Source organism: Denticeps clupeoides, chromosome 1 (assembly GCF_900700375.1).
Source record: "Denticeps clupeoides chromosome 1, fDenClu1.1, whole genome shotgun sequence".
NCBI lineage: Eukaryota > Metazoa > Chordata > Actinopteri > Clupeiformes > Denticipitidae > Denticeps > Denticeps clupeoides.
This window is the reverse complement of record NC_041707.1, coordinates 1,340,830-1,368,790: the sequence shown is the minus strand read 5'-3', so window position 1 is coordinate 1,368,790 and position 27,961 is coordinate 1,340,830. Positions and strand designations below refer to the sequence as shown.

At 51.1% G+C, this 27,961-nt stretch overlaps 4 protein-coding genes across 5 annotated transcripts; 2 read left to right on the top strand and 2 right to left on the bottom strand.

Annotated features, from left to right (window-relative positions):
• Positions 1-642: 642 nt before the first annotated feature.
• Positions 643-7,554, top strand: LOC114800546 (transforming acidic coiled-coil-containing protein 3-like). The gene is made up of 17 exons (XM_028998087.1): positions 643-768; positions 1,303-1,465; positions 1,560-1,678; positions 2,146-2,198; positions 2,367-3,285; positions 3,366-3,408; positions 3,493-3,652; positions 3,803-3,861; positions 3,935-4,071; positions 4,198-4,285; positions 4,371-4,499; positions 4,905-4,972; positions 5,137-5,180; positions 5,265-5,467; positions 5,552-5,658; positions 7,198-7,306; positions 7,413-7,554. The coding sequence occupies exons 2-17, from the start codon at positions 1,304-1,306 to the stop codon at positions 7,473-7,475; spliced, it is 2,463 nt and encodes an 820-aa protein (XP_028853920.1). The 5' UTR covers positions 643-768; position 1,303; the 3' UTR covers positions 7,476-7,554.
• Positions 7,555-7,671: 117 nt separating this feature from the next.
• On the bottom strand, positions 7,672-10,670 carry LOC114800600 (protein phosphatase 1A-like). 2 transcript variants are annotated; one of them, XM_028998222.1, is made up of 5 exons: positions 9,184-10,670; positions 8,694-8,811; positions 8,386-8,497; positions 8,232-8,302; positions 7,672-8,130 (listed from the first exon to the last, which is right to left on the bottom strand). In XM_028998222.1, the coding sequence occupies exons 1-5, from the start codon at positions 10,048-10,050 to the stop codon at positions 8,051-8,053; spliced, it is 1,248 nt and encodes a 415-aa protein (XP_028854055.1). In that variant the 5' UTR covers positions 10,051-10,670; the 3' UTR covers positions 7,672-8,050. The 2 variants fall into 2 exon arrangements, with proteins under 2 accessions (XP_028854055.1, XP_028854143.1); XM_028998310.1 differs by having other exon boundaries at positions 8,245-8,302.
• Positions 10,671-10,729: 59 nt separating this feature from the next.
• Positions 10,730-17,564, top strand: LOC114800699 (dehydrogenase/reductase SDR family member 7-like). The gene is made up of 7 exons (XM_028998432.1): positions 10,730-11,911; positions 13,889-14,041; positions 14,115-14,221; positions 14,303-14,542; positions 15,128-15,250; positions 15,349-15,564; positions 16,103-17,564. Exons 1-7 carry the CDS (start codon positions 11,701-11,703, stop codon positions 16,142-16,144), a joined length of 1,092 nt encoding a protein of 363 aa, XP_028854265.1. The 5' UTR covers positions 10,730-11,700; the 3' UTR covers positions 16,145-17,564.
• LOC114800485 (pecanex-like protein 4) lies at positions 15,994-26,496 on the bottom strand. Its single transcript, XM_028997957.1, is given in 14 exon segments — positions 15,994-16,534; positions 16,619-16,805; positions 16,924-17,560; positions 17,563-17,932; positions 18,754-18,857; positions 18,937-19,297; positions 19,380-19,502; positions 19,575-19,675; positions 20,368-20,870; positions 20,971-21,150; positions 21,592-22,337; positions 25,607-25,723; positions 25,920-26,034; positions 26,180-26,496. Coding segments are annotated over 13 exon segments (3,696 nt in total). The 5' UTR covers positions 25,935-26,034; positions 26,180-26,496; the 3' UTR covers positions 15,994-16,282.
• Positions 26,497-27,961: the final 1,465 nt, after the last annotated feature.

Below are 27,961 nucleotides of genomic sequence, written 5' to 3'. Positions count from 1 at the left end.
GCCTGTGAACCAGAAGACCCAGGTTCAAATCCCACTTACTACCAATGTGTCCCTGAGCAAGACACTTAACCCTGAGTGTCTCCAGGGGGGGGACTGTCCCTGTAACTACTGACTGTGAGTCACTCTGGATAAGGGCGTCTGGTAAATGCTGTAAATGTAAATGTGTGCCTTGCAAGAGATTCTCAGGACAGCATTGAATGTAACAGAATTTTCAGCCTTTTTCCCGACACATCCGTCATACAGCGACATCCTGTCATACTGACAGTCCCAAATGAGTGAGTGTCTGAGGGGGGCGCTGGAGGACCAGCGCTCAGTTCACATTCCCCGTCATTGTGTCCAGTCGCTGTTCGAAGTCAAACAGCAACACTTTGAGTGAAGAAACTACATGGCCAGTGCCGACGCCAGACTCTGAGCAACCCGTTAACTTTTTTAAATTTTATATTTTTTAAAATACTCTCTTTTGTTTCGCTACGCAGTGGCCTGTTCGTAGCGTTTCCAGTGGCGACAGCCGTGATTGGCTGGTCTAGGTGTCACTCAGAAGCAACCGCGCTTGTCTCGGGCTGCGCCTTTGGACAGTTCAAATTTCGTCCCGCCCCCTTTGCCTTCATACTGGGTTTTGATTGGAGGGTTTTGAGGGTTTAAATTCAAACCCGCAAGGATCTCGTCAGAAACCGCGGCAGTTCAAATCGGCGAGTTGCTGATGCAGTAAAAGAAGCGCGGACAGTAATAATAATTCTGCTCATCTTTTTATTTGTAATCATTGTGCAGGTAGGTTATGACGTCGACACGTTTCTCCGCTCGTCGCAGTTTAATGCGTGCGTTTTACTGGCGGCGAAGGTTCCACTTCATGCGTGTTTGGTGCTAGCGTTGCTGACGTGTTTTCATGTTTACTGGACGTTTGCAAAAAGTTCGGCTCTTCCTTTAAGCCTGGGCCACACCCTGTCCCCGTCCACTTTATGGTCCAGATGCGAGGCGCTGGATGTCCTGGTTATTTCATAACTGCACCCTTTCTTTCATTCGAGCAGGATTTTCTTGGACTGGCATCGACCGGTAGACGCGCCCGAACAGTTCAGTATTTCACTGTTCCTCTGTGGCACTGGGCTGTAGTGAGGGCATTATGTTGGTGCTTCTGTTTAATGGTCCGTGCATCTAGTCACTCTGCTGAGGGACACGTACAACTTCACGCTGGGATGGTGACGTCGTCCATATCTCTTCTCTGGAATGCCAGAGCGAAGGATGTCACTGGGTGTGCCAGCGAGGTCTTAGTTGAATTGATCATCTCGCTCTGTTTCTCCTGTTTAGGATGAGCTCTGTGCTTGCGAATGATGAGAATCAGGGCTTCAGCCCTGGACCAGAACCGGGTTGTGACCTCTTTGCTGTAGAGCAGCCGACTGGGAGGCCTTCCATCCTGCGGCAGTCCCAGTTCGAGAACATCGCTAACAAAACTGTACCCAAGGGTGTCAAGGTCATTTTCAGCGGCCGTGGAGTTCATTTTTGAGAGTGACTTATTTTGTAGAACCGTTTTTGTTCTGATTGCTCTTTTTTTGTTTAATCTGCAGGTTTGTTTCCAGACTCCCAGAAGAGACCCTGTCTCCAAGAAGATTCTGTCCCCTGTTAAGAAAATGAGTGTTCTGGAGGACTGCACCAGAGCGCTGGAGTCCCTGAAACTGGCCGAGGAGTGAGTACACGTTTTTTTTTTTTTTTTTTTTTTTTTTTTTATTTAAAGCTTCCCTGACATGAAAATGTGATGTTGTTTAATGTGAGATGATTGAACATTTAATCAGAGTTCCCCCAGCCTGTCTATGGTCCTGCAGTGACTAGAAATGGTGATAGGTGTAAAGAGTGTTTTGGTCATTCTGCTTCACCGTTCAGTCTGATCTGGAATATGTCCCCCTTATGACATCATAAGGGGAAAGGTTACCTCCCCTTTCTCATGCTTTTTCCACCCATAGAATTTCCCGCCCCTCCCCTAAAACGTCTCCCTTTCGTCATGGCTTCCAAACATGTGAAGCATTGCAGTTGCTCTGTGATTGGATGTAAAAATGAACATAAATGCTCCAGGTTTCCTGAGTATTTGATTATCTGTGATCGAAACATACCTGCATCGTCCTGGAATTCTGAGCAAATTCGAACTTTTCTGTGCAGGAGCTCAGGACCGCACGGTGGTGGGAATGTCCTGGTCACCCAGTCATCTTCAGGTGAAGTATCTGCTGGAATGTTAGCAGATGCCTTATCAAGCATGTGGTCAGGAGCACAAGTGGGGGAAAACAACCATTCTAAACAAACTGCTTACAGCGAAATAACTTCAGACGTTACATGCTTAGGAATAAACTCTGTAGATTCTTCATAAGTCCTTCTGTCCACAGACTCTGGAGGATGTCCTGATGTTGAAGAACCCATACAGACCAGAGGAATTTATCAGCTGGATCTGGCCAACCTGGAGACTTGCAATCCGTTCCAGTCTTCCACTAAGATGGGCTTTTCTCCTGTTAAATCGTATGTTCAGGATCCTCCTGAACTGACCATGGGTTCCATAGGCCAGTCTGAGCCCAAGAATGTGTTCGGGAAGAACTCTGAAGGCGATTCAGCGCTAGACGATACGCTGCCCTTCATTCCTTCAGTGGAGAACTCTGTTACCGACGCGTCCGTGAACGTGAGCTCCACTGACAGCACTGTGGTCATTGAGATGATGAACCCTCAAGTGATTCTCTCAGAACCACAGGTTCCTGAAGAGCCTTCAACTGTGGAACCTGCAGAACCAACCCTGTCAGCCAGAGGCTCATACAGTTTTGATTTTGACAACCTGGACTCTGTCAATCCCTTCAATACTGGAGGCTCCAAGCTCCAGAACTCTCCTTCACTGAACCGGAAATCCGAGTCTCCCAAAGCTCCAAACAGCAGTCCAGAAGTCAGCCAGGAAGCCCCAGTCCTGACTGCTCCTCAGTGTTCCTCTCAGACGTCTCCCCCTCAGACTGGTCCTGTCGTTCTCGAGTTCAACTTTGATGATTGTGTCAAACGCAAACCTCCTCCCAAAAGACTTGGCAAAAGGCCTCCAACAGTCCCTGAGAAGAAGCTGCCATCGCCCCTGAACCAGCTGGTGTCAGAGGATGCCCCGCCCACAGAAACCCCTCCTACTATGGAATCGCACACAAGTGATGTTGACAAGCTGGACAACCCCAACGTCTGTCCGTTCGGCTCCAAGTCAGAGGTTGTCTGCTCTCCCCCTGGCGGCTGCCTGGTGTCTGCTGACCAGACGTCTACTGAGCATGCTCAGAACCTGCCGCGGTGTGTGTCTGGATAAAAGAAACGAAAGAATCCGCCTCTTCCAGTCACAGACTGCTCTAATCATCTTGTTTCAATTCCAGGAACAGCGCGTCTCACGTGGAGGAACCTGCGGCTGTCAAACTGGTAACTGGGGGTCTTCTGCTCCAGGTCACGACCTTCCGCTCCTGCAGGGGCGCTGGGCTATAAACATCTGTAATACCTCCACAGGCAGAAGAGACCCAACCTGAGGTGGAGCTTCCGATCCCGGAGATCTCCAGCCGACCAGCCCAACCCAGCCTGCCCCAGCCTGACGAGTTCCGCTCGGCCCCGCAGGCCCACAGCGCCACCGCTGGCGTGGAGGAGGAGGAGTTTGTTCCCGGAACCATGTGTAAGGGTTCTAAATTGCTAATTTGGTCTTTAAGATGGCGATATTTGGTGTGTTTATACAACTGTTGAAGCCTCACACCCTGCTTTATAGCGCTGTGCTTGGTGTTGGTTGGTCTCCTTGTAAAATAACCTGCACCTTCTCCCTGCTCAGTTATGCCTCCTGACTTTGACGAGCAGATTGATTATTTGGAGCAGTTTGGATCCAGCACTGTGAGTTGTATTATTATTAATAATAATATTATATTTTAAATATAGTTAAACCATATCTGGCCTCATCCCCCAGTTTAAAGAGTCTGCTCTGCGGAAGCAGTCCCTCTACCTGAAATTTGACCCTCTGCTGAGAGAGAGTCCTAAAAAAACCACCGCAGCTGCCAGCGGGGTGGGTGTGGCCAACCTGCCACGCCTCTCCCTTTTTGCCAGGTTGGTATGAGTACATACTTTTATTTCTATTAAGGATTGTGTTTCATTCATCTTAATGGGAGTCGGTAGGACCGCTTTTGAAGACCACCGCCATAAAATCGAAATGACCCCAGACTGATGTTTCAGGATGGAGCCCCAGAAGCTCCTGCTGCTGCCGCCACCAGCTGATGTCCGTAGGGATTCAGGAGGGTTGCCGCTCCTCGGTGATGTCTCCGTACGTAGTCCCACTCGTCACCCACCGTGTTCTGTTAATTGGTGTAGACCGCGCTCCGGTTGTAACGGCGGCTCTACCGCTACAGGAGCCTGCTGGGCTGGATGTGCTGGAGTCCACGTTCAAGCAGCCATTAGGGACCGAAGACGCCATCATAGAGCTGCTGAAGTACAGCCAGAGGGACATGGACGCTGCCCTTGCCAAGGCCCAGGAGGAGGTGCTCTACTCACGCCTCACTTGCCCAATCAAACGCTCCGTTTCTGTTTCCTTATGTCTAACCTGTAAGGCGAAAGGTTTAAACATCCTGCAACATCTGAACCCATCCAGCTGGTAGTTCTGTCTCGTTTCAAACGTGCTTTTTGAATGAAGCACTGAAGGTTCGAATAAAACCCATCACACACGAAGCTTGAACCAGTAAAACCAACTCCAGCTCTACTCCAGTAGTAACATGATTTGTCTAGTGCAGAGGTGCTCCAGGACTTTTACACCCTGGACCCAAACACCAGCCGTAGATGTGACCAATTCCAGGGTTCTACTTCTTTGACTCCCATTTCTGGTTTCTGTTGCATCACAGTGCAAAGGAAGGTACATAAAGTGGTGGGATTCTCACTTTCTGTTCCAGGGCCAGCAGAGGGAGGAGGAGTGGAGGTTGAAGTATGAGGAGCTGCAGCAGAAGAACCGGGAGATGGGGTGAGAGCGCCGCCCCTGGACCAGTACCTAGTAAAGCATAGTCCAGCCTTTAGTGTCCAGTCACTTAACAAGCTATGACTCTCATGACCTTTTATTCAGCCTGAGGAGAACCGGCGGTGCTTCCGCCAGGTTTCAGGTGTGGTTTTCTTCTGCTCTGTTTGCAGGACCGTCGTGTCGGAGTTCGAAATGTTCATCTCCGGAATCACAGGTATGAGTTTTGATCTTGACCTGCAGGGTTCTAATACCCAGTTTATAACGTGCACGCTCGTACGTCTCGCTCACACACACGCAGAAGCCCATCAGGCTGAACGGGGAGCAGCTCAGGAGCAGCTGGCAGCAGCTCTAGAGGAAGTGAGGAAGCTTCAGGAGGAGCTGCAGGTGGCCCAGCAGGAGAAGCAGCAGGCCCTGACCGACATCAGCTCCATGGAACGCTCCTTCTTCGACCTGGTCAAGCGCCTGGATAAATACAAAGAGGTCATCGAGGGCTTCAAGAAGGTGGGCAGCTGACAACTGGGCATGAAGAGCAGAAGACTGTGTGTGTGTGTGTGTGTGTGTGAGACCCTGTGTGCTTTGTGGCAGAACGAGGAGACGTTGAAGGCGTGTGCTCAGGACTACATGGCCCGGATCAAGAAGGAGGAGCAGCGCTACCAATCCGTGAAGGCTCATGCGGAGGAGAAGATCAATTTGTAAGAAAATTAACTTTTACTGGTTCAGAACGCAAGCATGTCGTGTTCCATCCCAGAACCAATCAAATATCTTTTACTGGAGTCCGAACCAGGAGTGGCTGCTTTAGAGGAGTAAAGTGGTGGTTTTACATTTATGGCATTTACCAGACGCCCTTATCCAGAGCGACTTAGTCAGTAGTTACAGGGACAGTCCCCCCTGGAGACACTCAGGGTTAAGGGTCCTGCTCAGGGACACGATGGTAGTAAGTGGGATTGGAACCTGGGTCTTCTGGTTCATAGGCGAGTGTGTTACCCACTAGGCTACCACCACCCTGTTTACATGGCACCCTGGGTACTTTGAGCACTGTGAGTGTCCAGTAGGGTTGCACGATTTGGGGGAAAAAGACATATTGCGATTATTGAGATCAATATTGCGATATGATAAACATACAAACTACTTATAACCTGAAATGCCCAGTGCTTTCAAAATACAATATTCTACAAATTAAATAAATCACAAAAAACTCTTTTACATTACTGTCGAACGACAAACCCTGGTAAGGCTAAACAACTGTTTTGATTATATTTGGCCATTATAAAATCCCGTATTATAGTTCTTACGTTTAACCAAAACGTTGTTTGGAGGCTGACTTGAACTCAGGAATGCATAGCTTCGCTAGCTTAGCCTAGATTAGCTAAGGTTAAGACTAATAAAACGGGATTTTATAATGGCCAAATATATTCAAACCAATTGTCCAGCCTTACCTATGAAATGTAATCCCTGGTTTGGAGCGTACAGCGGTTTGTCCAGCCCCAAGCAGCACAAGAGTGAGGCATTTTTATGCACTTCTCTCCATAGACGTGTATATGCTTCACGCCACAGCAGAGCCTATCGCAATATGGCGGCGACGTTGACGTACGATGCAGCGCGTCATGCGGCGTCTAACCATATGTCTCCGAATCGAAAGTCATGTGACCAAACACGTCACGTCCGACTGAAGTGAGACTCGCAAACTTTGAGAGAATGGATTGGATATGTTGCCGATCCAATCCATGTACTAATAATTTAAATCGCAGCTTTTTGCGTTCATGTAATCGCACAGACTGACATCGTGATTTACGATTGCGATTAGATTAATCGTGCAGAACTAGTGTCCAGGTACGAGTGGATTTATTGGTAAGTGTTGTAGGACCAAGTCCCAATCCAGAATTCTAATTTAGTTTATTTACTTCACTTCACTTAAGACTCTTTTATCCAGATAGGAAGACGCCAGCAATTCTCATTCGGTTGCAAAACCAAGAGTCCTGATAAGACCAAACTTGTCAGGAATAGAACATGCAGGGAATTGTTAAGTGCTGGATGATTTTTATTTATTTTTTTTTGTGTGTTTGACTCGTCTGAAATACTTTTTAAACAAGTGGGTTTCTAGATGTTTCTTAAAAGTGGTAGTAGTCTCGGCTAGTGGAGTGGAGCCGGGCAAGTTGTCCCACTATGTGTATCTTTTCCTGCTGATCTTGGATGTCTCGGTCTGATCGCTCGCCTGACGTCTTCCTCCTCAGGGCGAATGTGGAGATCGCTGGCGTCCGAGCCGAGGTGGCTGGGCTGCAGGCGCAGCTGAAGAGAGACGAAGTGAAAAGGCAGTCGCTGGAGAAGAACCTGGAGCAGAAGGTCTCACTCGCGCACTTCTTCTTTCTTCGGTCCTCACCAGGATAAGTGTAACATGCTGCATCTTTTGTCTTCTATAAATGATTTCCACCCTGCTTTTTATCTTCAGGTGAGGGAGGTGGAGGAACTCACCAAGCTGTGTGATGAACTGATCGCCAAATTTCAGAAGTAGCCTCCTCTCTGTCCATGTTTTGTACGTCGTTTTTAAATGTTCATGTTCTAAATCTTTATTAATAAATATCTGGGGGGTGTCTGGGTGAAAGTGCGAGTGGTCTTCAGTTTTTGTGTCAATGACCATTTACACTGAAGTCTGGAACAACCTGATGTTTTGCTGCTGCGGGGATTTTATTAAAAATAAAGTCACACGGAGACCTGAGTGGATTTTATTTGGATCGTAACTGGTCCATGGTGTCCTACAGACAATAGAGGTTCCTCTAAAGCACCAGTGTTTAGCACCACAGCCTGGAACAGGACATCAAGGCACCACGTTGAGGGTCAGTAAAGTTCATCATGAGGACAGAAAGGCATCTCACTAGGACCTGCTGTTCATCCATCGTGATGTTCCTGAAGAACCAGATGTGTCCACAGAAATTCTGCTTAAAAATACGTTACGTCAAGAAAAACAAAAAAATGGAGGGTGTGGATCTGAGGTCCAGCTTACGAGTTAAAAACATCAGAGACCCAACACACACACACTTTGAAGAACCGGAAAGAAAATGCGCTGTTTGCCCTGAGTTCTGCTCGGTTCTACTGGTCTGGTCTGGTCGTGTCTGTTGGACGTTCTTCTCCCTTTAGCTGAACCCCCGGAAGAAGAGGACTGCGTTGTCCTGCAGAAAGCAACGGTTCACCGTTACGGCAGGACCTGCAGGTTTCCGTCCGTGCTTCACTGGTGAAGATGCAGGAGAAGAAGTGTTCAACGTTCACACACCCATCCTACTCACTGTGTCCTCGCTGGCGCACGGCTGGACCTTGTTGTACGCGGCTTCAACGACGCTTCGCCTGCCGGAAACACACAGCTCAGAACGGAACCAGGGTTGGGGTGTGTGTTGGTGTGTGTGTGTGTGTGTGTGTTGGTGTCTCACTTGCTGGCCAGTTCTCCTCCAGGGGGCAGGTTGGGGATGGACTCGGTCGCCAGCGTACGCATCACGTTCACCAAATCAGGGATCTGACCTCCACTTGACCTCCTCAGAATCTCTGCAGAGAGGGAAACGGTGCGACTTACAACCTGTAGGGACGGGGACAGTCCCCCCCTCGAGACACTCAGGGACACGATGGTAGTAAGTGGGGTTCGAACCTGGGTCTTCTGGTTCAGAGGCGGGTTTGTTAAACACTCGGCTGTTGCGGTAGTGCTGGGCAGGGGTTAAAGGTCAGGATCGGGCGTTGCACTCACCCTGTACTCTCTGCTCCAGGAACTGGTCCAGCTCAGCGTCCCTCCTCACCGCCTCTGGACAAATGCTGGGCGCTCCGCCCAAACACACCAGCACCACGCTCATGTTGTCCCTGCTGCCCTGAGACACACACACACATTCAAAGGCACCTGAAAAATCACCAAGTCCTCACGTCCTGTCCAGGCTCAGGGTCACCAGGACTTATGGGGCAGCGGTGGCCTAGTGGTGAAGGAAGCAGGCCCCGTAATCAGAAGGTTGCCGGTTCGAATCCCGATCTGCCAAGGTGCCACTGAGCAAAAGCACCGTCTCAACAAGGGTGATGGTTAAATGCAGAGGACACATTTCCCTGTGTCACCGTGTGACTGTCATCACAATGACAATCACGTCACTTTATTATGTTAATGGGGACGCTCCATGCATGGCCACTTCCCGGATGAAAATGAAACGAAGATCATGCTACACCGACGCGCGTGGGTGGGCGTGGCCTCTTACTTTGTACAGACAGGTGTCAATGACGTCACTGCAGACCCTCTCCAGGTCACCGTGCACCTGGAGACGCGAGCGCACGAAGTCGCACAGCTCGTCGTTGGACATGACGTCCCAGATCCCGTCGCAGGCCAGCACGACGAACTCGTCCCCCGCCGGGCAGCGGCGGATGGCGCTCACCTCGGGCTCGGGGGACACCAGCTGCTCGGTGGGACCCTTGCCGCGGACGCGCTTGAAGGCGAAGTCGCCGAGGGCGCGCGAGACGGCCAGGGACCCGTTGACCCGCTGGACCAGCACGGCGCCGCCGGCGTTCTGGATGCGCTCCCTCTCCCGCGGGTCGCCGGGCTTGTGGTCCTGCGTGGAGAAGTGCACGGCGCCGGCGCGGCTCAGCAGGCCCCGCGAGTCGCCGCAGTTGATGAAGAAGATGTGGCGCGGCGACACCATGACGGCCACCGCCGTGGAGCCGCTGCGGTCGCGGGCGCAGGCGGCGTGCCGCCTCCCCAGCAGCCCCCGCATGTGCTCGTCGATCTGCAGGAAGCCGGTGCGAACGCCCCTCACCACGCTCTCCACGCTCGGCTCCTCCTCGTCCCCGCCGTCCCCGTCCCCCGGGCCGGCCTGGAAGTCGGCGTTGCCGGTGATGTGCTCCAGCAGGTGCTGGCAGCAGTACTGCGCCACCTGCGTGCCGGCGTGGCCGTCGTACACCGCGAAGAAGGACCAGGCGGCCAGGCCGCGGGGCAGCCCGACCACCGCGCTGTGGGCGTCCTCCATCTCCGCCCGCCAGCCCTGCATGCTGCTGACGCCGAAGCGCAGCCCGTTGCCCTCGCCGCGGGCGGTGTGCTTCTCCACCTTGGGCTTGTTCAGGAACGCCCCCATGTCCCCGTCCGGCCTGCTCTCGCCGCGGGTCTCCTAGGGGTTCTCCGGTTTCCTCCCACCGACCAAAGCCGTGCACACTAGGTGACCGCAGGTAGTCCTGAGTAACAGGACTAAGCGTTTAAGTATAGTAATGTAGTGAAGTCGAGTGAACATAATAATAATAATAATAATAATAATAAAAGCACAGTGCAGGCGTCAGTGGAATTAAATCAACTGACATGATGGTGCTTGATTACAAATGACGATAATTGGTGTTCATTATGCTCTCCATCCATGACAAAAAGCCCTACTGGTCCCACCACGTGATCTGCGCGTGCACGCGCGGCGCGGCTCCGACGGGACGCCGGCTCCTCTGACGGGAGCGCGCAGCTGCAGCGCCGGACCGCCGCACTCACCGCGGCCGCCCGGTCAGAGCGCGGAGCTGCCGGGGTAGGGTCCGCCGGGGAGGCGCATGATCTCTCGGGTGTCCGAAGTCGGATCAGAGCCGCGGCGCGCCGCACGCCGGACCGCTCGGAGGCAGGGGGTGCAGCGTCGTGACGTCGTTCCCACGCAGCCGCGAGGTCTCGCGAGAGCGACCTGTAGCACGACGGCGGATATCGCGAGAGGAGAAAGTACTGGGTTGCCAGATCTCGTAAAGGTCAAATTCGTCGGAAGAAATGACTGTTATTCAGCGGACCTGGCAACTGAATATTATCGCGGACATTTCCCAGGCAGCAATATTTTAAAATCCTGATGATTATTGAGCCTTTGTTAAGGGCTCAAGTTGGTTAAGTGATTTTTGAAAAACAAATTAGGAAAATATTGATGTACAAGGATTTTATGGCAGATTTTATGCGTGTACATTTTTTTACACAAAGATTATGCAAAAAGATGTAATGGGACACAAAAAATCAATCTTTGACATGTCCAAGACTCAAAATACCAGCTTGGCCTCATCCCCCTAATATTTATTATATAGGGAAAAAAGTGTGTGTGTTAATAATAAATAATCAGTTATTGAAATAATTAAATTAAATCCTGAAAATTCTTGAATATTTATTTTAATTATTGATCATTTGCAAAGGCCCGAAGTTGAATAAGTGAAAACAATCTGAAAAAAATATTGATGTATGAAGATTTTGGTGCATATACATATTTAACCACAAGGGGTGCCGTGACTCATTTTTTGACAGTAGACTAAAACTACTAATCCAATCAATTTTTTTTATCTTTGACATAACCAAGACTCAAATTATAACCATTGCCTCCTTACTGTTTAATATATGGAAGATATTAATTGGTTAACTCGTTTTTAAACAAATAATCAGTGATTCAAATGATAAAACTGGTATTTAAATAATTGAAAATAATTTAATGTTTAATCATTTTTTAAAGGGCTTAAAAAGAGGGTTAAATAACGAAACCCAATCTTAGAAATAAGATTATATGAACTGGAAATTGCAGGATAATGTGTAATAATTTTATGGCGCTACGGACTATAAAGCCGGAAGTTCCAGAAGATCAATTTGCTGTTGCCAGTTCCGCTTATTCTACGCGTGAATATGTTATTTCATTAGTGCTACTGTTCATTTTACAAATCAGTTAAACAAACGAATTGGCATTTTCACAGCGCATAAAGCAAAAACAAATGACGGGGAAAAAACACACTAAATGCGCGTTTATTGTTTCCATGGACGCGGTTGCCGGTTCCGTCCTCAGATCTGGCATCCCCGAGCTGGGTCCGCGGCCGCAGTGGGGACGATGGTGCCGGAGGTGCTTCTGCTCGCCGCGCTTCTCTACGCGGCCGCGCAGCTGCTGCGCTTCGTGTTCGCGGACGCCGATCTGACTCTGCTGTGGGCGGCCGCGTTCGGGAAGCAGCCAGGTAAACAGCGGCGCTCCCGGGGCCCGGAGCTCGGCGGACGGGTGAAAGGTCGTCTGAGTCCTGGCCCTAGTGGTCGAAACCTCAGTAAAGTTGGCAGCGAAAACGCACGACGTTCCCCTGATTAACTGTGAAAACGCTGAATACCACGGCCGCTGCGCTGTTGGCGTCATGCGACGTGCACCGCATCATCTCGGGCTTCCACGCGTGTGGATTTACACACGTAGCTGAAACGCGCTGTATTCACGGAGTTCCATTGGAACTTTTATTTGGAAACGTCGCAACTGATCGCATTATTTTTAAATGTATCGGCTACAGCAATTGGAAAACCAACGTGTGTGTGTGTGTGTGTGTGTGTGTGTAAGTTCACAGCCATACACGACTTTGTGAAGGTGGAGAAGTTCCAGCGAGTGATGAGGTGTGGTTGAAGGGGTTGGTCCACTGCAGGAATGCTCCTCCTCTTCCTCTATTGAAAAACCAACGTGTGTGTGTGTGTGTGAGAGAGTGTGTAAGTTCACGGCCATACACAACTTCGTGAAGGTGGAGAAGTTCCAGCGAGTGATGAGGTGTGGTTGAAGGGGTTGGTCCACTGCAGGAATGCTCCTCCTCTTCCTCTATTGAAAAACCAACGTGTGTGTGTGTGTGTGTGTGTGTGTGTGTGTGTGTGTGTGTGTGTGTGAGAGAGTGTGTAAGTTCACGGCCATACACAACTTCGTGAAGGTGGAGAAGTTCCAGCGAGTGATGAGGTGTGGTTGAAGGGGTTGGTCCACTGCAGGAATGCTCCTCCTCTTCCTCTATTGAAAAACCAACGTGTGTGGTGTGTGTGGTGTGTGTGTGTGAGAGAGTGTGTAAGTTCACGGCCATACACAACTTTGTGAAGGTGGAGAAGTTCCAGCGAGTGATGAGGTGTGGTTGAAGGGGTTGGCCCACTGCAGGAACTCCTCCTCCTCTTCCTCAATTGAAAAACCAACGTGTGTGTGTGTGTGTGTGTGTAAGTTCACAGCCATACACGACTTTGTGAAGGTGGAGAAGTTCCAGCGAGTGATGAGGTGTGGTTGAAGGGGTTGGTCCACTGCAGGAAACTCCTCCTCCTCTTCCTCAATTGAAAAACCAACGTGTGTGTGTGTGTGTGTGTGAGAGAGTGTGTGTAAGTTCACGGCCATACACGACTTCGTGAAGGTGGAGAAGTTCCAGCGAGTGATGAGGTGTGGTTGAAGGGGTTGGTCCACTGCAGGAATGCTCCTCCTCTTCCTCTATTGAAAAACCAACGTGTGTGTGTGTGTGTGTGTGTGAGAGAGTGTGTAAGTTCACGGCCATACACAACTTCGTGAAGGTGGAGAAGTTCCAGCGAGTGATGAGGTGTGGTTGAAGGGGTTGGTCCACTGCAGGAATGCTCCTCCTCTTCCTCTATTGAAAAACCAACGTGTGTGTGTGTGTGTGTGTGTGAGAGAGTGTGTAAGTTCACGGCCATACACAACTTCGTGAAGGTGGAGAAGTTCCAGCGAGTGATGAGGTGTGGTTGAAGGGGTTGGTCCACTGCAGGAACTCCTCTTCCTCTATTGGAAAACCAACGTGTGTGTGTGTGTGTGAGAGAGAGTGTGTGTAAGTTCACAGCCATACACAACTTTGTGAAGGTGGAGAAGTTCCAGCGAGTGATGAGGTGTGGTTGAAGGGGTTGGCCCACTGCAGGAACTCCTCCTCCTCTTCCTCAATTGAAAAACCAACGTGTGTGTGTGTGTGTGTGTGTGTGTGTGTGTGTGTGTGTGTAAGTTCACAGCCATACACGACTTTGTGAAGGTGGAGAAGTTCCAGCGAGTGATGAGGTGTGGTTGAAGGGGTTGGCCCACTGCAGGAACTCCTCTGGTTTCTCTGAAGTCCGTTGAATGCTGGATGGTTTTTAGAAGAAGCCTGAAAGTGGGCGAGAGTCGTGCCGGGTCCGGCTGGTCCCATCGTGTAAAGTCCCTCCTGACGTGCCCGCAGAACGTGTGCTGAAGGGACGGGTGGTGTGGATCACCGGGGCGTCCAGCGGCATCGGGGAGGAACTGGCCTATCAGCTGGCAGACGTGGGAGCTCGGCTGGTTCTGTCTGCCCGGCGGGAGGGCGAGCTGGAGCGGGTCAGGCGGGCGTGTCTGGGTGAGTCTCACGTTGCCTCGGTGTGTCTCCTTGCCCGGGGCCACCTTCTTAGCTCCCAGCTCTCCACCCGCAGAACGTTCCAGGCTGCGGGAGGAGGACGTCGTGGTTCTGCCGCTGGACTTGCTGGACCGGGCGTCCCACAGAGAGATAACGGCTGCGGTTCTCAGGCACTTCGGCCAAGTGAGGAGCTTCGGATTCTTCTCGTGGATCCACAGGCAGAGCAGGATGGAGGTCTGATGGTGGTTTTCTTCTGGTCCTCAGATCGACGTGCTGGTAAATAACGGCGGGCGTTCGCAGCGCTCGCTGTTCCTGGACTCGGACGTGGACGTTTATAAGGCCCTGATGGAACTGAACTTCCTGGGCACCGTCTCCATCACCAAGGAGGTTCTGCCCCACATGATCCGCCGGGGCACGGGCACCGTGACGACGGTCAGCAGCATCGTGGGGATCGCCGGTGCACCGCTCTCCACGGGCTACTCAGCCAGTAAACATGCCCTGCAGGTCCGAAAATTGTCCCGCCACGTACGGAGTTAGGGGCGGTCCCCCTGGAGACGGGGTCCTGCTCATGGACACGTTGGTGGTGAGTGGGGTTCAAACCTGGGTCTTCTGGTTCATCGGCGAGTGTCTCACCCACCAGGCTGCTACCAACCATGGAGGCCCAGCTGGCTTATGAGCAGTTCCTCCAGGGTGAGGGCTCAGAAGATCTGCTGTGGGTCACATGACCAGCAGGCAGGCAGCGTACTCAACCTTCTCACGGCCCAGATGTAGCGGAGGCCTTGTAACCTAAAGGTCGCAGGTTCAAATCCTGGAATCCAAGGTGCCACTGAGGTCCCCTTGATGAAGATACCTTGAGGAACTTTAGCGGGTAACACACTCGCCTATGAACCAGAAGACCCAGGTTCAAACCCCACTTACTACCGTCGTGTCCCTGAGCAGGACACTTAACCCTGAGTGTCTCCAGGGGGGGGACTGTCCCTGTAACTACTCATTGTAAGACGCTCTGGATAAGGACGTCTGGTAAATGCTGTAAATGTTGTGTTCTGTTCTTCTCCAGTTTGCTCTGTGATCCTCCTCTCTCTCCCGCAGGGGTTCTTCAACTCCCTGCGTTCCGAGCTGTCGGACAACCCTGGAATCACCATCAGCACCATCTGCCCTGGACCCGTCCAGTCCAACATCGTCCAGAACGCCTTCACTGAGGAACTGGGGAAGGTCCGGTTCTTCTTTGTAATTCATGTTCTGAGACGACCGAGTGCAGCAGGTTACTGGGCTGGAGCACGTTCTCACATCTGGCCGTTCCTCCTCTGCAGTCGGTGTCGGCTCAGGCTGACCAGCAGCACAAGATGACCACGCCCCGCTGCGCGCGCCTCATCCTGGTGGGAGTGGCCAATCGCGTGTGGGAGATGTGGATTGGCCAGCAGCCGTTCCTGGGCTATTTCTACGTCTGGCAGTACGCGCCCACGCTGGCCTGGCGTCTCACCAACATCCTGGGCAGGAAGAGGGTCCGCAACTTCAAGGCCGGGCTGGTGGGAGCCTCTCTCTCACACACACACACACACACACACACACACACACTCTCTAGCAGGCAAGGAAGTGGACCCGTAATCGGAAGGTTGCCGGTTCGAAGCCCGACCCGCCGAGGTGCCACTGAGGTCCCCTTGATGAAGGTCCCGTCCCCACACGCTGCTCCCCGGGCGCCTGTCATGGTGCCCACTGCTCACCAAGGGTGACGGTTAAATACAGAGGACACGTTTCACTGTATTCACATCTTTCACTTCACACAGAGTTCACCAGCAACATGTGGACCGGTCCTCAGTGTTCCAGCGAGAAACCACTGGATCTGTGATTGTCCTACCCACAGTCCACCTGGATGCTTCATTATGTTACCCTACACTGGTTTAGCATTTTGGAGTGTTGATTGATTGATTGATTGATTGATTGAACCAAACGGGTCAGACGGTCCAGTTTTGGGACTTTATTCAGTAGGAACCGGCGTGAACTTTGTTATTTGAAATCATAACCGAGATTGATTGATTAATCCAGTGCCCCTCTGCTCTGCTGCAGGACGCAGACTCCGCCTACTTCACTAAGGCCAAGGCTTCATGAGATGCCCCGCCCCGGACAGTCCTGGAGCAGCCGCGCCCTCCTAGGCTCGAATACGAATGCGTTTCACCGCACCTCAGCAATAAAGTACAATGCAAAAAGTGTGAATACAAAATGTCCGGCGTGAAAGCGGGTCTGGGGTCAGAGGCAGCGCAGGCTCAGGGGGCGGGACGAGTAGATGGGGTACCCGAGTGGCGGCTCGGCCGCCTGCACGGTCAGGTTGCGCAGCAGGACGGGGTGGGCCTGGATGCTGTAGCGCTCCTCGTCGTCGTTGGTGGCGTACAGCAGCTCCCACGACAGGTTGGCCCACTGGCCGCGGACCGCCTCCCCGTTCAGGGTCCCCACGCACACCAGCTGCTCCTGCAGGGACAGGACGCGGCCCGTGTAGACGCCCTACACACACACACACACACACACACACGGTGAGGTGACCCAGCCTGACTCCATACTGGAGGAGGAGGAGGAGGAGCTTGTTACCATGGCGATATCATGACCCAGCGAGAACAGGAAGGGGGTTTCCCGGCGCACGCTCTCCTGCCAGCCGTGCTCCGTCGCCATGCCGATGTACCAGCTGGTCTCGTATTCCTCCAGGGTGGCGCTCAACTCCGCCGGGGTCTCCACTGACTCCAGAACAGCCTGGTCAAACAGAATCTTGAAGCTGTACCTACACACACACACACACACACACACACTTAATTTTGAAATATAAAAGCAGAAAAGGTTGCTGTGTGTGTTCCACGATACCACAATCAAATGTTCTCGCAGACAGCTCACACACACACCTGAAGGCCTTCAGCGCCAGCTGATACAGTTCCCGCTTGGCCTTCAGCCAGTCTAACGCCTCGCTCCAGTGGGCGTGGCCTCCGTACACGCGATAAACCAGACTGGGGGAGGGAACCTCCACCTCCATACCCAAAGCCAGCAGGCAGGACAGGGCCACGCCGCCGTAGAGTTCCACCAGGCCCTGGTCCCGCTGGAGTCCTGCAAGCGCCTCCCGCTCCACCCCCGAGGCCCCGCCCTCCACCAGCTGCGCCAGGGCGAAGCAGAACCAGTCTGTGGGCACACAGGGGCGAAGCTGCTGCAGGCGTGGGCCGGGCAGGGAGCTCCAGTCTGCAGGCAGGGCGAGGGTCTCTGAGTGGGGGCAGCTGAATCGGGGATGGGCGGGGCTCCTGCCCTCATCGGCATCTGGCTCAGGACGAGGGCGGTGCAGCGGGGGCAGCGTCGTGGTCTCATACAGACTCAGAACATCCACTGAACCGGGCAGGGACACGCCCCCCACACCCAGAACACGCACCGGCCCCTGAACACAGCGAGGTCCAAACAGGTCGTCCTCGTCTGACCAATCGCCCAGCGACGCCAGGCTGCAGCTCCGCCCCTGGTGGCCAACGGAGGAAAAGGAGGAGGACGTGGAAGAGTACGGGGGCGGGGCACTGGATGCAGAGAGTGACCAGACGCTCCTCCGCTGGCGGGGGGTGGACGCTGACCCTTGGCCTTGTGTTGATGGGCATGTGCTGAGCGGCGCAGCAGCAGCCAGAGCAGAACCTTCAGGAAGTTCCCGCGGAACTGGCCCAGGTGTTCATGGGAGTCGATGATGCCCGTAAGGACGTTCCGGGCGTCCGAGTACAGGGTGACCGGGACGACACAGCGTGGTGTCAGCGTGTTGCCCCAGTGGGGGTTGAGCCTCCGCCAAAGCGGGTCAGAGGGGGCGGGGCCAGAGAGCGCCCAATCAAAGACCTCATCCACCCGCCGGGCCTCAAGGGTGTGGCACGACGTCTCCTGCAGCTCCAAACCCTGAGGAAACAAAGCAGGACATTTCCGGTAAAAATGCTTGTGGAGAGTGGGCATTCCGGGTCCAGATAGTACAAACCCGCACCGGGATTTAGTCCCGGCCTCTTTAACTCTCTTTTTATTACAGAGGTGTAGTGTGGTGGTAGCCTAGCGGGTAACACACTCGCCTACGAACTAGAAGACCCGGGTCCAAACCCCACTTACTACCATCGTGTCCCTGAGCAAGACACTTAACCCTGAGTGTCTCTAGGGGGGGGACTGTCCCTGTAACTACTGACTGTAAGTCGCTCTGGATAAGGGCGTCTGGTAAATGCTGTAAATTTAAGTCGTATAGTTCAGGTACAAAAATTCCTGCAACTCCTGCAGCCTGTTCACATTACTCATGTAAATCGAGGTTGTTTCAATGATTTAAGTTGGTATATTGTATAAAATTGTTGGTGAAAAAATGCCGCAAAATCCTGGCGAGGGGGTTTAACTTCCTGAACCCCAAATCCCACCTCTGGCATTTTTCTTGGTTCTCATTTCACGAAAATGTACAAAAACCACACAGAGGCAGCGGAAGGCAAGAAGGAACTCGATGGAATAACAAGCTGGACAGTTCGTGTACAGGAAATGAGGCAAGATGCTTCATAAAAAGAGGATCTACCGTAAGATCTTTAGACACATGATGAAAGATGATGCCCCGTATTTCTGGACTTTGCGACAGGTCCGTTTTGCCGATGCAATAAACAGGGACCCTTCTGTCATGTGACCTCTCCAGCCACGGTTTTATTTTCACAAATGCCAGGGAATTCTGACTCTGCACTACCGCCTGCGGTCGGCACCTTGATGTTGAGGGTCCAGAATCCAAAGCCCCGCTCCAGAACGGTCAGCCAAACCATGCGGTCCTGGATGCGGCACAGGAGGTGTGAACCGGGCGGGGCCGGGCCTACAAGTGCAGAAGGTGCCATGAGAAGCAGCCCAGTTAGATCTTTCACATCCCCACACACACACACACACACACTCACCCAGTGCTCCACAGGCCAGGGCGCTCCTGAGGGCCGCTGCCAGCCGGCCGCTGAGTTGCTGGTAGTAGACAGAGTCGGCGCAGGGGCACGCGCACCCAGGGGTGCCGGGCCACGAGCGCAGCGGGCGAGGGAAGCCCACCAGGAAGACGGGCAGCGTGAAGAGGGGCAGCAGGGGGGCAGACAGGAGGGCGCAGGTCAGCAGCACGGCCAGGAGGAAGGGGCACAGCGCCGCGTTCAGGGCCAGCAGGGCCGCCGCGGAGCGCCGCCGCTGCTTGGTCTCGGTCCACGAGGTGACCAGCACGGTCAGAGCGAACCTCAGCTTGGCCAGGAACTGGCCGCCGCGGTCCAGCGCGAAGCCCACCTGAGGGAACACGGTTCCGCGGAGGATTAGACTCGGGGAGAGGTTGCCGCCCGCCGCCGCCGCCGGCCCGTACCCGCCTCACCAGCAGGAGCTGCACGCCAGTCCCCAGGCGGTGCCACCCGGCCACCGGCGTCCCCGTGGACGCCAGCCTCACCAACAGCACCAGCACCATCTGCAGCAAGGCTGCGTCTGTCCTCTGCCACACCTGCGGGCGGAAGGTGCGGAGGTCAAAGGTCGGAAATCGGTCCGCGGTAAAGAGGAACGGCGGGGTCGGTACCAGTCTGAAGGCCCGCGTGAATCCCACTGCCAGAGACACGGTGTGGAGCTCCGAGACGGACGGGTCCAGAGAGAGGAACGCAACCATCGCAAACGGAGACGCTGCAAACGCGCACACAGCACTTTCAATCCCTCAAAATCTCTGCTCTTTTTACCCCATCTTTACACAACGCCTCCACCCGACCTGTTACACATATTTTATGCTAAAGACATGTTTGCAATATTTGCATATTGGTTTTCATTGTTTACTTGCAACATTCCTGCATTCCTTTTAGCAGTCGCTAAAAGCATTTCACCGCATATCATACCGCGTATGACTGTGTAGGTGACAAATAAAATTTGAATTTTTAATGCACGTTGTAAAACTCAATCCCCCCAGAAATTCTTGCACTAATTTTTAATTCTCTGCAAGGTAAATTTTTTTTTTTTTTTTTTCCCGCTATAACTTTCTCACTTTATACTTTGACTCCACCTATTTGCACACCTTCACCCTACCTGTTACACATACTTTATGTTGTAAATCCCATTGTAAGTCGCTTTGGATAAAAGCGTCTGCCAAATAAAGTAAAGTAAAGTAAAGTTGTAAAAACAACCAAAAAATAACCAAAATATTTGGTTATGTTTGCAATATTTGCATATTGGATTTCATTATATACTTGCAATATTTTCAGTACTGTGGTCTGTACAGTCGCTAAAAGCATTTCACTGCATATCATACCGTGTACGACTGTGTATGTGACAAATAAAGTTTGAATTTTGAATTAAAAATACCATGCACGGGCGTGGTATCTCACCGTGCTGAAGCAGTAATCGCCGCACCACCCCTGTGATCCGGAGGGCGCGGCTGCTCTGCCTAAACGCCTGTGCCGACTCCACGCGTCGGGGATACAGAGGGTTGCGCAGGACCCCGCCCAGCAGGCACATGCCCTGAAGCTCCGTGAGTGACCAGGTCACCACCAGGAGACCAATGAGCACGTAGCCCACTTGACCCTGAGCTCCACGGAGCCCCACAACCGCCCCATCAGCCCCGGGTCCACTCGCCAGGCTGAGGTTTGCCACCTCAGGGTGGAGGTTCTGCAGGAGCGTCCCCTCCACCACAGACCCCACCAGGAAAACCAGCAGAAGGGGCAGCGGCCACCAGCGGAACCTGGAGGACCTGGACACAGCACCGATGTAGGCCACGTCCAAACTCAGCAGGTATCCCGCGGCAACGCTGAAAACGACCACACCCAGGGAGGAGGGGATAAAGTAGGTGCCAACAGCGACCGTGAGAGTGAACAGGAACATCAGAACCAACCTGGAACACAGAGCAGACACGTCATGCAGAGTGGTCCTTAAACACACACACCTCATCACACCTGTTAAATACCTCCAACCGTACGACGAGGACGTGCTACCTGAGGTTGGTGGCCATGGGCGAGCCACCGAGTCCCAGGACCAGAATCTCCTCCAGTGCCCACAGCAGCAGGGCGTCTGGTGGGGGCAGAGTGCCCAGGGCCCACAGCACGGGCAGCGTCACGAACAGAACATGCAGCACCTGACATGCCAGCTGCAGCTCTGCTGCCGGGCCCAGGAACCTGCGGGCGTGCACACACACATACGTACACGCGCACACGTACACACACACACACGTGCACACAGACACACACGTACACGCACACACGCATACACACACACACGTACACGCACACACACGTACGCGCACACACACGTACGCGCACACGCACACGTACACACAGACACACACGTACACGCACGCACACACACACACGTACACACACACGTGCACACAGACACACACGTACACGCACACACGCATACACACACACACGTACACGCACACACGCATACACACACACGTACACATGCACACACGCACGTACACACACATACATACAGACACATACACGCACACACACGTACACACACACGCACACACACACACAGACACTTTCAGCAGGAGTTCACACTTCTCGGGAGCAGTTTTTGGAATATTAGAACGGCGCTGCTCGGCTCACCGCTGGGCGAGGTCCACGCTGATGAAGATGAGTATGAAGAGCGGCCGGGTCAGCGCGCTGATCTCGTACGCGTCCTGCGGCTGGAAGGTGGCCGTCTCGGTGGGAGAGTTGACGACGAGCGCGTACTCCCCGATGCACACGGTCACCCAGCTGAGCGCGAACAGGGGCGCCGTGGTGCCGACGCCCCCGAACAGAGCCCCCAGCCGGGCGGGCAGCAGGTACCACGTCGCCAGGCCGCACAGCGCGCCCGCCAGCAGCGTGTGCAGCACCGCATTTCCCATGAACCTCTTCCCTGGGACGATGAAGTGCACGGTCTCCGGGGCGACGCAGTGCGTGAACTCCACCTCCTCCTCGTCGGCCAGGATGTTCTGGTTGGCCAGCGGCCGGACCCTCTCGGACCTCTGGGCGGCGCTCTGCGCCAGACCCTGCAGGGCTGCGGCCACGCCCACCATGAGCGCCCCCGACAGGGCGGCAGCCGGAGCTTCTCCCAGCACGCCCAGCTGGAACAGCAGCGTGGCCACGCCCCCGAGCAGCCACGGCGTCAGCAGCAGCAGCAGCTGCTGCAGGTAGACGTAGGGCGGGGCACAGTAGCCAAGCCGGAAGCGCGGACCGCCCAGCAGCGTCTGTGGGAAGCGCTTCCAGAAGAACTCCTGCTTGTACTCGTTAAGGAGGGGCACGTCAGGCCCCATGGTGGTCCAGGCGCTGGTCATCTCCTCACAAGCGTCCAGGACAGCATCACCTCCTCCCTGCACAACACATACCGTGTGATTCACTTGCACAAGCATGCACGGATGAACCTGAACGTAACTTCTGCCTTAGAGGTCCCCTGAGATGAAAAAAGATGATTGAACATTAATACGAGTTCCTCTAGCCTGTCTATGGTCCTGCAGTGGCTACAGATGGTGATAGGTGTAGAGTGTAGAGGCTACCTCCCCTTTCTCATGCTTTTCTCACCCTCCCCTAAAACATTATCTCCACCGACCATCATGGCTTCCAAACGTGCAAGACATTGCAGTTGTTCGGTGTTTGGATGTAAAAAAATGAGCAGAAATGTTTTTTTTTTTTTAGTTCCGTCACGCGAGAGTCTGAAGAACCGGCGGATTCATGCACCATCAACTTCTATAGGCCTCTCTCCTCCTTATTAGCATTTAAAGCTACAGACGGTGAAACGGTGCATCCTGGGAAACCTCATTGTGGGACTGGATCAAAGTGGCTGTAATTCTGCACCAAGAGACTTCAGATACAGAATTAGGGGACCAATAAAAAAAGTGTTCATGTCAGGAGACCTTTAAAAAATACTCAAGTTCCACTAAGCTGCTGTGAACACTGCAGTCTGTGCCGCTTCTCTCATAATTACATTCCATTCAGTATATTTAGTTTGTAAGTGTTTTTGGTTATTACAAGCTGTCTGGAGAATCTGGCAGCAAGAGTTAATACAATCACTGGAGTTCAATGGAAATCACTGTGCACAGAAAATCAGCACTCGGCGTCCTATAGGACAGAATAGCAGACTTATTTCAAGCAAAATTAAATATGCCCATTTTGTCAATTGAGGCTTCTTTACTACACCTTCCAGGTGCATGTGTGCATTTGTATGAATATACGTATTTATATACATGTCTACATATACAGTACAGGCCAAAAGTTTGGACACCTTCTCATTCAACGTTTTTTCTTTATCTTCATGACCATTTACGTTGGTAGATTCTCACTGAAGGCATCAAAACTATGAATGAACACATGTGGAGTTCTGTACTTAACAAAAGGTGAAATAAGTGAAAACATGTTTTATGTTCTAGTTTATTTGCTCTGATTACTGCTTTACACACTCTTGGCATTCTCTCGATGAGCTTCAAGAGGTCATCACCTGAAATGCTTCTCCAACAGTCTTGAAGGAGTTCCCAGAGGTGTTTAGCACTTGTTGGTCCAGCTCACCCCAAACCATCTGGACTGGGTTCAGGTCCGGTGACTGTGGAGGTCAGGTCTACACTTTTTGTTAAGTACATAACTCCACATGTGTTCATTCATAGTTTTGATGCCTTCGGTGAGAATCTACCAACGTAAATGTTCATGAAAATAAAAAAAAAACACGTTGAATGAGAAGGTGTCCAAACTTTTGGTCTGTAGTGTATGTATGTATATATGGATGTCCAAGTGAAGTATTCGATTTTTCCCTAAATAGCTTATCATACATACACACATCACATGCAAGTACGGCTCACATGACGTGAACGCCACGGTAAATTTAGGCACATTCACACCATGCATCAAACACTTACGATCAGTAGCGACAGGGACACAAACACACACTTTCCCAGCCGTTGAAGTATTTATTTAGAAGGCAGCTGACCTGGTTGCACTGCTTCTCACATCACGAGAGTCGACTTATTCACAGTGTTGTTGTGGTTGTTGCTGTTCGCCATGTTAGGTGGTAGTATCCTAGCGGGTAAGACACTCGCACATGAACCAGAAGACCCAGGTTCAAACCCCACTTACTACCAACGTGTCCCTGAGCAGGACAATTAACCCTGAGTGTCTCCAGGGGGGGACTGTCCCTGTAACTACTGACTGTAAGTCGCTCCGGATAAGAGCGTCTGGTAAATGCCGTAAAAGTACATGTTAGCACCGCTGCTAACCTCGCAGCCAACAAGCCCCGCAGCTCCATAGAAACCACCGGTGAACCGGAAGCGCTTGCGGCGGCAAGTTTGCTGCACATGCGCGGTAGAGTCGGCACGGCTCCACTGCGACTGGCCCCAGCACCACATGGCAGGCTCCAAACTGCGCGTTATTCCGTGACTACGGCGACGGTCTTTTCGGGTACATGATACCAGGGGCGGCAAAAGAACACGTGTTCCGAGAAAACCTACAAAGAGCGTCCAGTGCTTGCTTTTTGCCACCTTTTTAATACAATAATTGACCCGTCTTTAGTGCTAAACACGTTTATAGTTTATGGCAAGTTATTTTTTATCCATTCATTTAAATATACGGGCAAAAATACCCCATTTGAACTTCTTTCTGGCAAATTTCAAATGCTACCTTGGTACCGTTACTGGTTCTTCCAAAACCATATTAATAAGTCACATTTTTAATTAGTCTGGTCCTTCTGCTTAACTTTGTCTCTTCTCTTTTAGATCCTTTTGTCCAAATAAGAGCGTAAAATCTCAAGTGTTTTTTCTTCATTTATTTATATGCTGCCACTATATATATGCTTATATGCTGCCACTTTGGGGCAGCGGTGGCCTAGCGGTTAAGGAAGCGGCCCCGTAATCAGAAGGTTGCCGGTTCGAATCCTGATACGCCAAGGTGCCACTGAGCAAAGCACCGTCCCCACACACTGCTCCCCGGGCGCCTGTCATGGCTGCCCACTGCTCATTCAGGGTGGTGGGTTAAATGCAGAGGACAAATTTCACTGTGTGTACTGTGCCGCTGTGTATCACATGTGACAATCACTTCTCTTTACCTCTACCTATGTGCACTATGTACATTGTATTTTGAAATGTTAATTTAAAACAGAACTGCGTTTTACCAGCAAGTATCTGTGTATAAGAGTGATCTTGAGAAACTAGCTTTATTGTTGTTTAATGTTGAGAACCTCCACCATCGAGGTAAGAAAATGAAACGGTGGTCGTGACGTCAGCGACCACGCCCACGAGAAATAGCCAGACTGGAAAATGCTGTGTTGAAAATACAGACACTCGAAAAGCAACTTGTTTGTACTTCTATTCACTTTGAACCATTTTAAGGGTTTTTGTCCTGCAAGCACAACAGACTGGTGTGTGTGTGTGTTTAGGTTACGCTGGTCATCCACTTTAGCAGAATCTAGTCTAGCCACTACCTAATGAAATCTGAACATAAATATCTTTTTTTATCTTTTTTTTTTCTATCTTTTTTCTATTTAAATTCTTTTCTTTTTCCTTTGTTCTATTGTAATTATTTTTATAACTGTTACAGTTCAGGATTTTTTTTACTGCGTGTTGTACTGCTATGAATCTTGAGGTGTGTGTGTGTGTGATACCTGTAATCCTGGTCGTTGTTGGTGTGTGTGAATGCGCCTCGGTGGCTGCTGGGAACTGGGTTGGGCACTCCCTTGGAGTCTCAGCTGGACCCATACGAGATGCTCGCTGCCTCCTCTCTGTGGAAATGGGTGTGTGTTTTGTGTTGTGCATGGTTCCACTGTGAGAGTTGGTTTCAGCACCTCATTTAACATAATACACTGAAATATTTGTCATATGACCTGTTGTCATGCAGGAGATATTTACTTCCAGTAGCGCTGTGACTGCTGGATCGAGTGTGTTGGATGTTTGAGCATGTGTGTGTGTGTAGTGGACCTGTGTTTGTTTCATCCAAATGCTGCTGTTGCCCGATCATAATGTTCCTCTGCAGAGGTGTTGGCCTGGAGACCAATGGCAGCAGAGAAAACAGAGGTAGATCTATAGCTACACCCTACACACAAAACACATTTCAGCCATACATACGTATATAAACACGTACACAATTCCTTCTGGTTCACTGACATACTGTTAAATTTTACAGAGGTTACTATCACTTTGTGGGTATACATAATTTGTAAGTGTATAGAGGCTGTCACCTGTGTTTCTGTGTTCAGCAGTTCTGCTCTGGTTCTCTCCTCCAGTGTGATCATCAGCCCATCGAGAACGCGCAGTTGGGTCAGGTGCAGTACCACAGGTGGCCAATAGAGGGGGCGCCGCACCACCTGACACATAAACCAACCGATGAAATTTTGTAACTTTACCTTACAGCAATACTAAATATTGTCAAACTCCATTCGATACATGAATTAACATCATTATCATTTATTAAAGATAATATAATAGCAGCCACCACAAGTTCAGAATTCAGGCTGAATTTTGCTGTAAGATCATTCAGTTTTAAACCACTGCTAAATCAAATATTTAACATTCAAGAACATTGAATAATGTGAGGAACTTTGTGGTTGGTCGGGGTTTCTCCACCCTTCTCACCTCCGTCCCAGGAAACCAGCACCCGTTCACAGTCAAAACACAGCTGGCAGGCCTGTGCATCTGACATTTGAAATCACTGCTAGAACCAACCGCTCCCCCATCCTGACAATAACTGTATATTTACAATTTATTGGTGCATGTTTATTTCTTTTTCTGACTCTTTACTATATAACAGCAGACGCTGAACTAGCGTTAGAAATTGTCGACTCATCACATTCTACAAACAGTGGTTTTTATAGGGAATTATTCCCACTAAACCACTATTATTAAACATATCAATATGGTTTTATATACAATATTATCGTGTATCATGTAAAATTGCAATCATGAATCGTTCAATAAGTAATTGTAATATAATTTACAGTAATTCCAATGGATTACAACTAATGGATTGTAATTAAATTATCTAATTTTGCTACATGTAATTTGTCACTCCCAAACACTGTGAAAAGTGAAAGTGAAGTGGTTGTCAGCACAGCACACGGTGCACACAGTGAAATTTGTCCTCTTTATTTATCCCATCACACTTTGGCGGATCGGGATTCGAACCGGCAACCTTCTGATTATGGGGCCGCTTCCTTAACCACCAGGCCACCACTGCCGAATGTTCCCATTCTTCTATATTTCATTCACATTCAAGTTCAGAAGAACCCGGTGAAATTAAGTAATGATGGTTGGTAATGACGTTTGAGAAGATTAGAATTTTTTTTTTTTTAAAGAGCAGTTATTTGTGGAATACCTGATGCAGGTAAAACACTCACCTATGAACCAGAAGACCCAGGTACAAACCCACTTACTACCATTGAGTCACCCTGAGTGTCTCCAAGGGGGCCGTCCCCATCACTACTCTGGATAAGGGTGTCTGGTAAATGCTGTAAATGTAGTTTGAGGTCGAGGTTGTGCAGGTTTACAGATGAGCTTCATGGCAAGCCTGGATGGAACCATCTCAGCACCTTCTGGAACACACCGCTGGTCGCCTAATGGTCTGGAGGCTTCTCTTGTCATTTACTTTACTTTACTTTATTTAGCAGACGCTTTTATCCAAAGCGACTTACAAGAGGAAGACACCCGCAATTCTCGTTCGATTTCTATAGAATATCGAGTTTACAAACTAAGAGCCCTGATAAAGCTCAGACTTGTCAATGAAGAGCATGCTCGGAGATTGTTAGGTGCTAGACTAAGAAGAATTATAATGTATTTATACATTTTTGTATTGTTTGTGCAATGTGTACGCATGTGCGTGTGTAAGTGTTAGATTTGTCTGTAATATTTTTTGAATAAGAGGGTTTTCACCTTCTTCTTAAAAGTGGTGATAGTCTCGGCTAGTCGTGTGGAGGAGGGCAGGTTTGTTCTACTACCAGCCAGGGACAACAACGGAGAACAGAGAT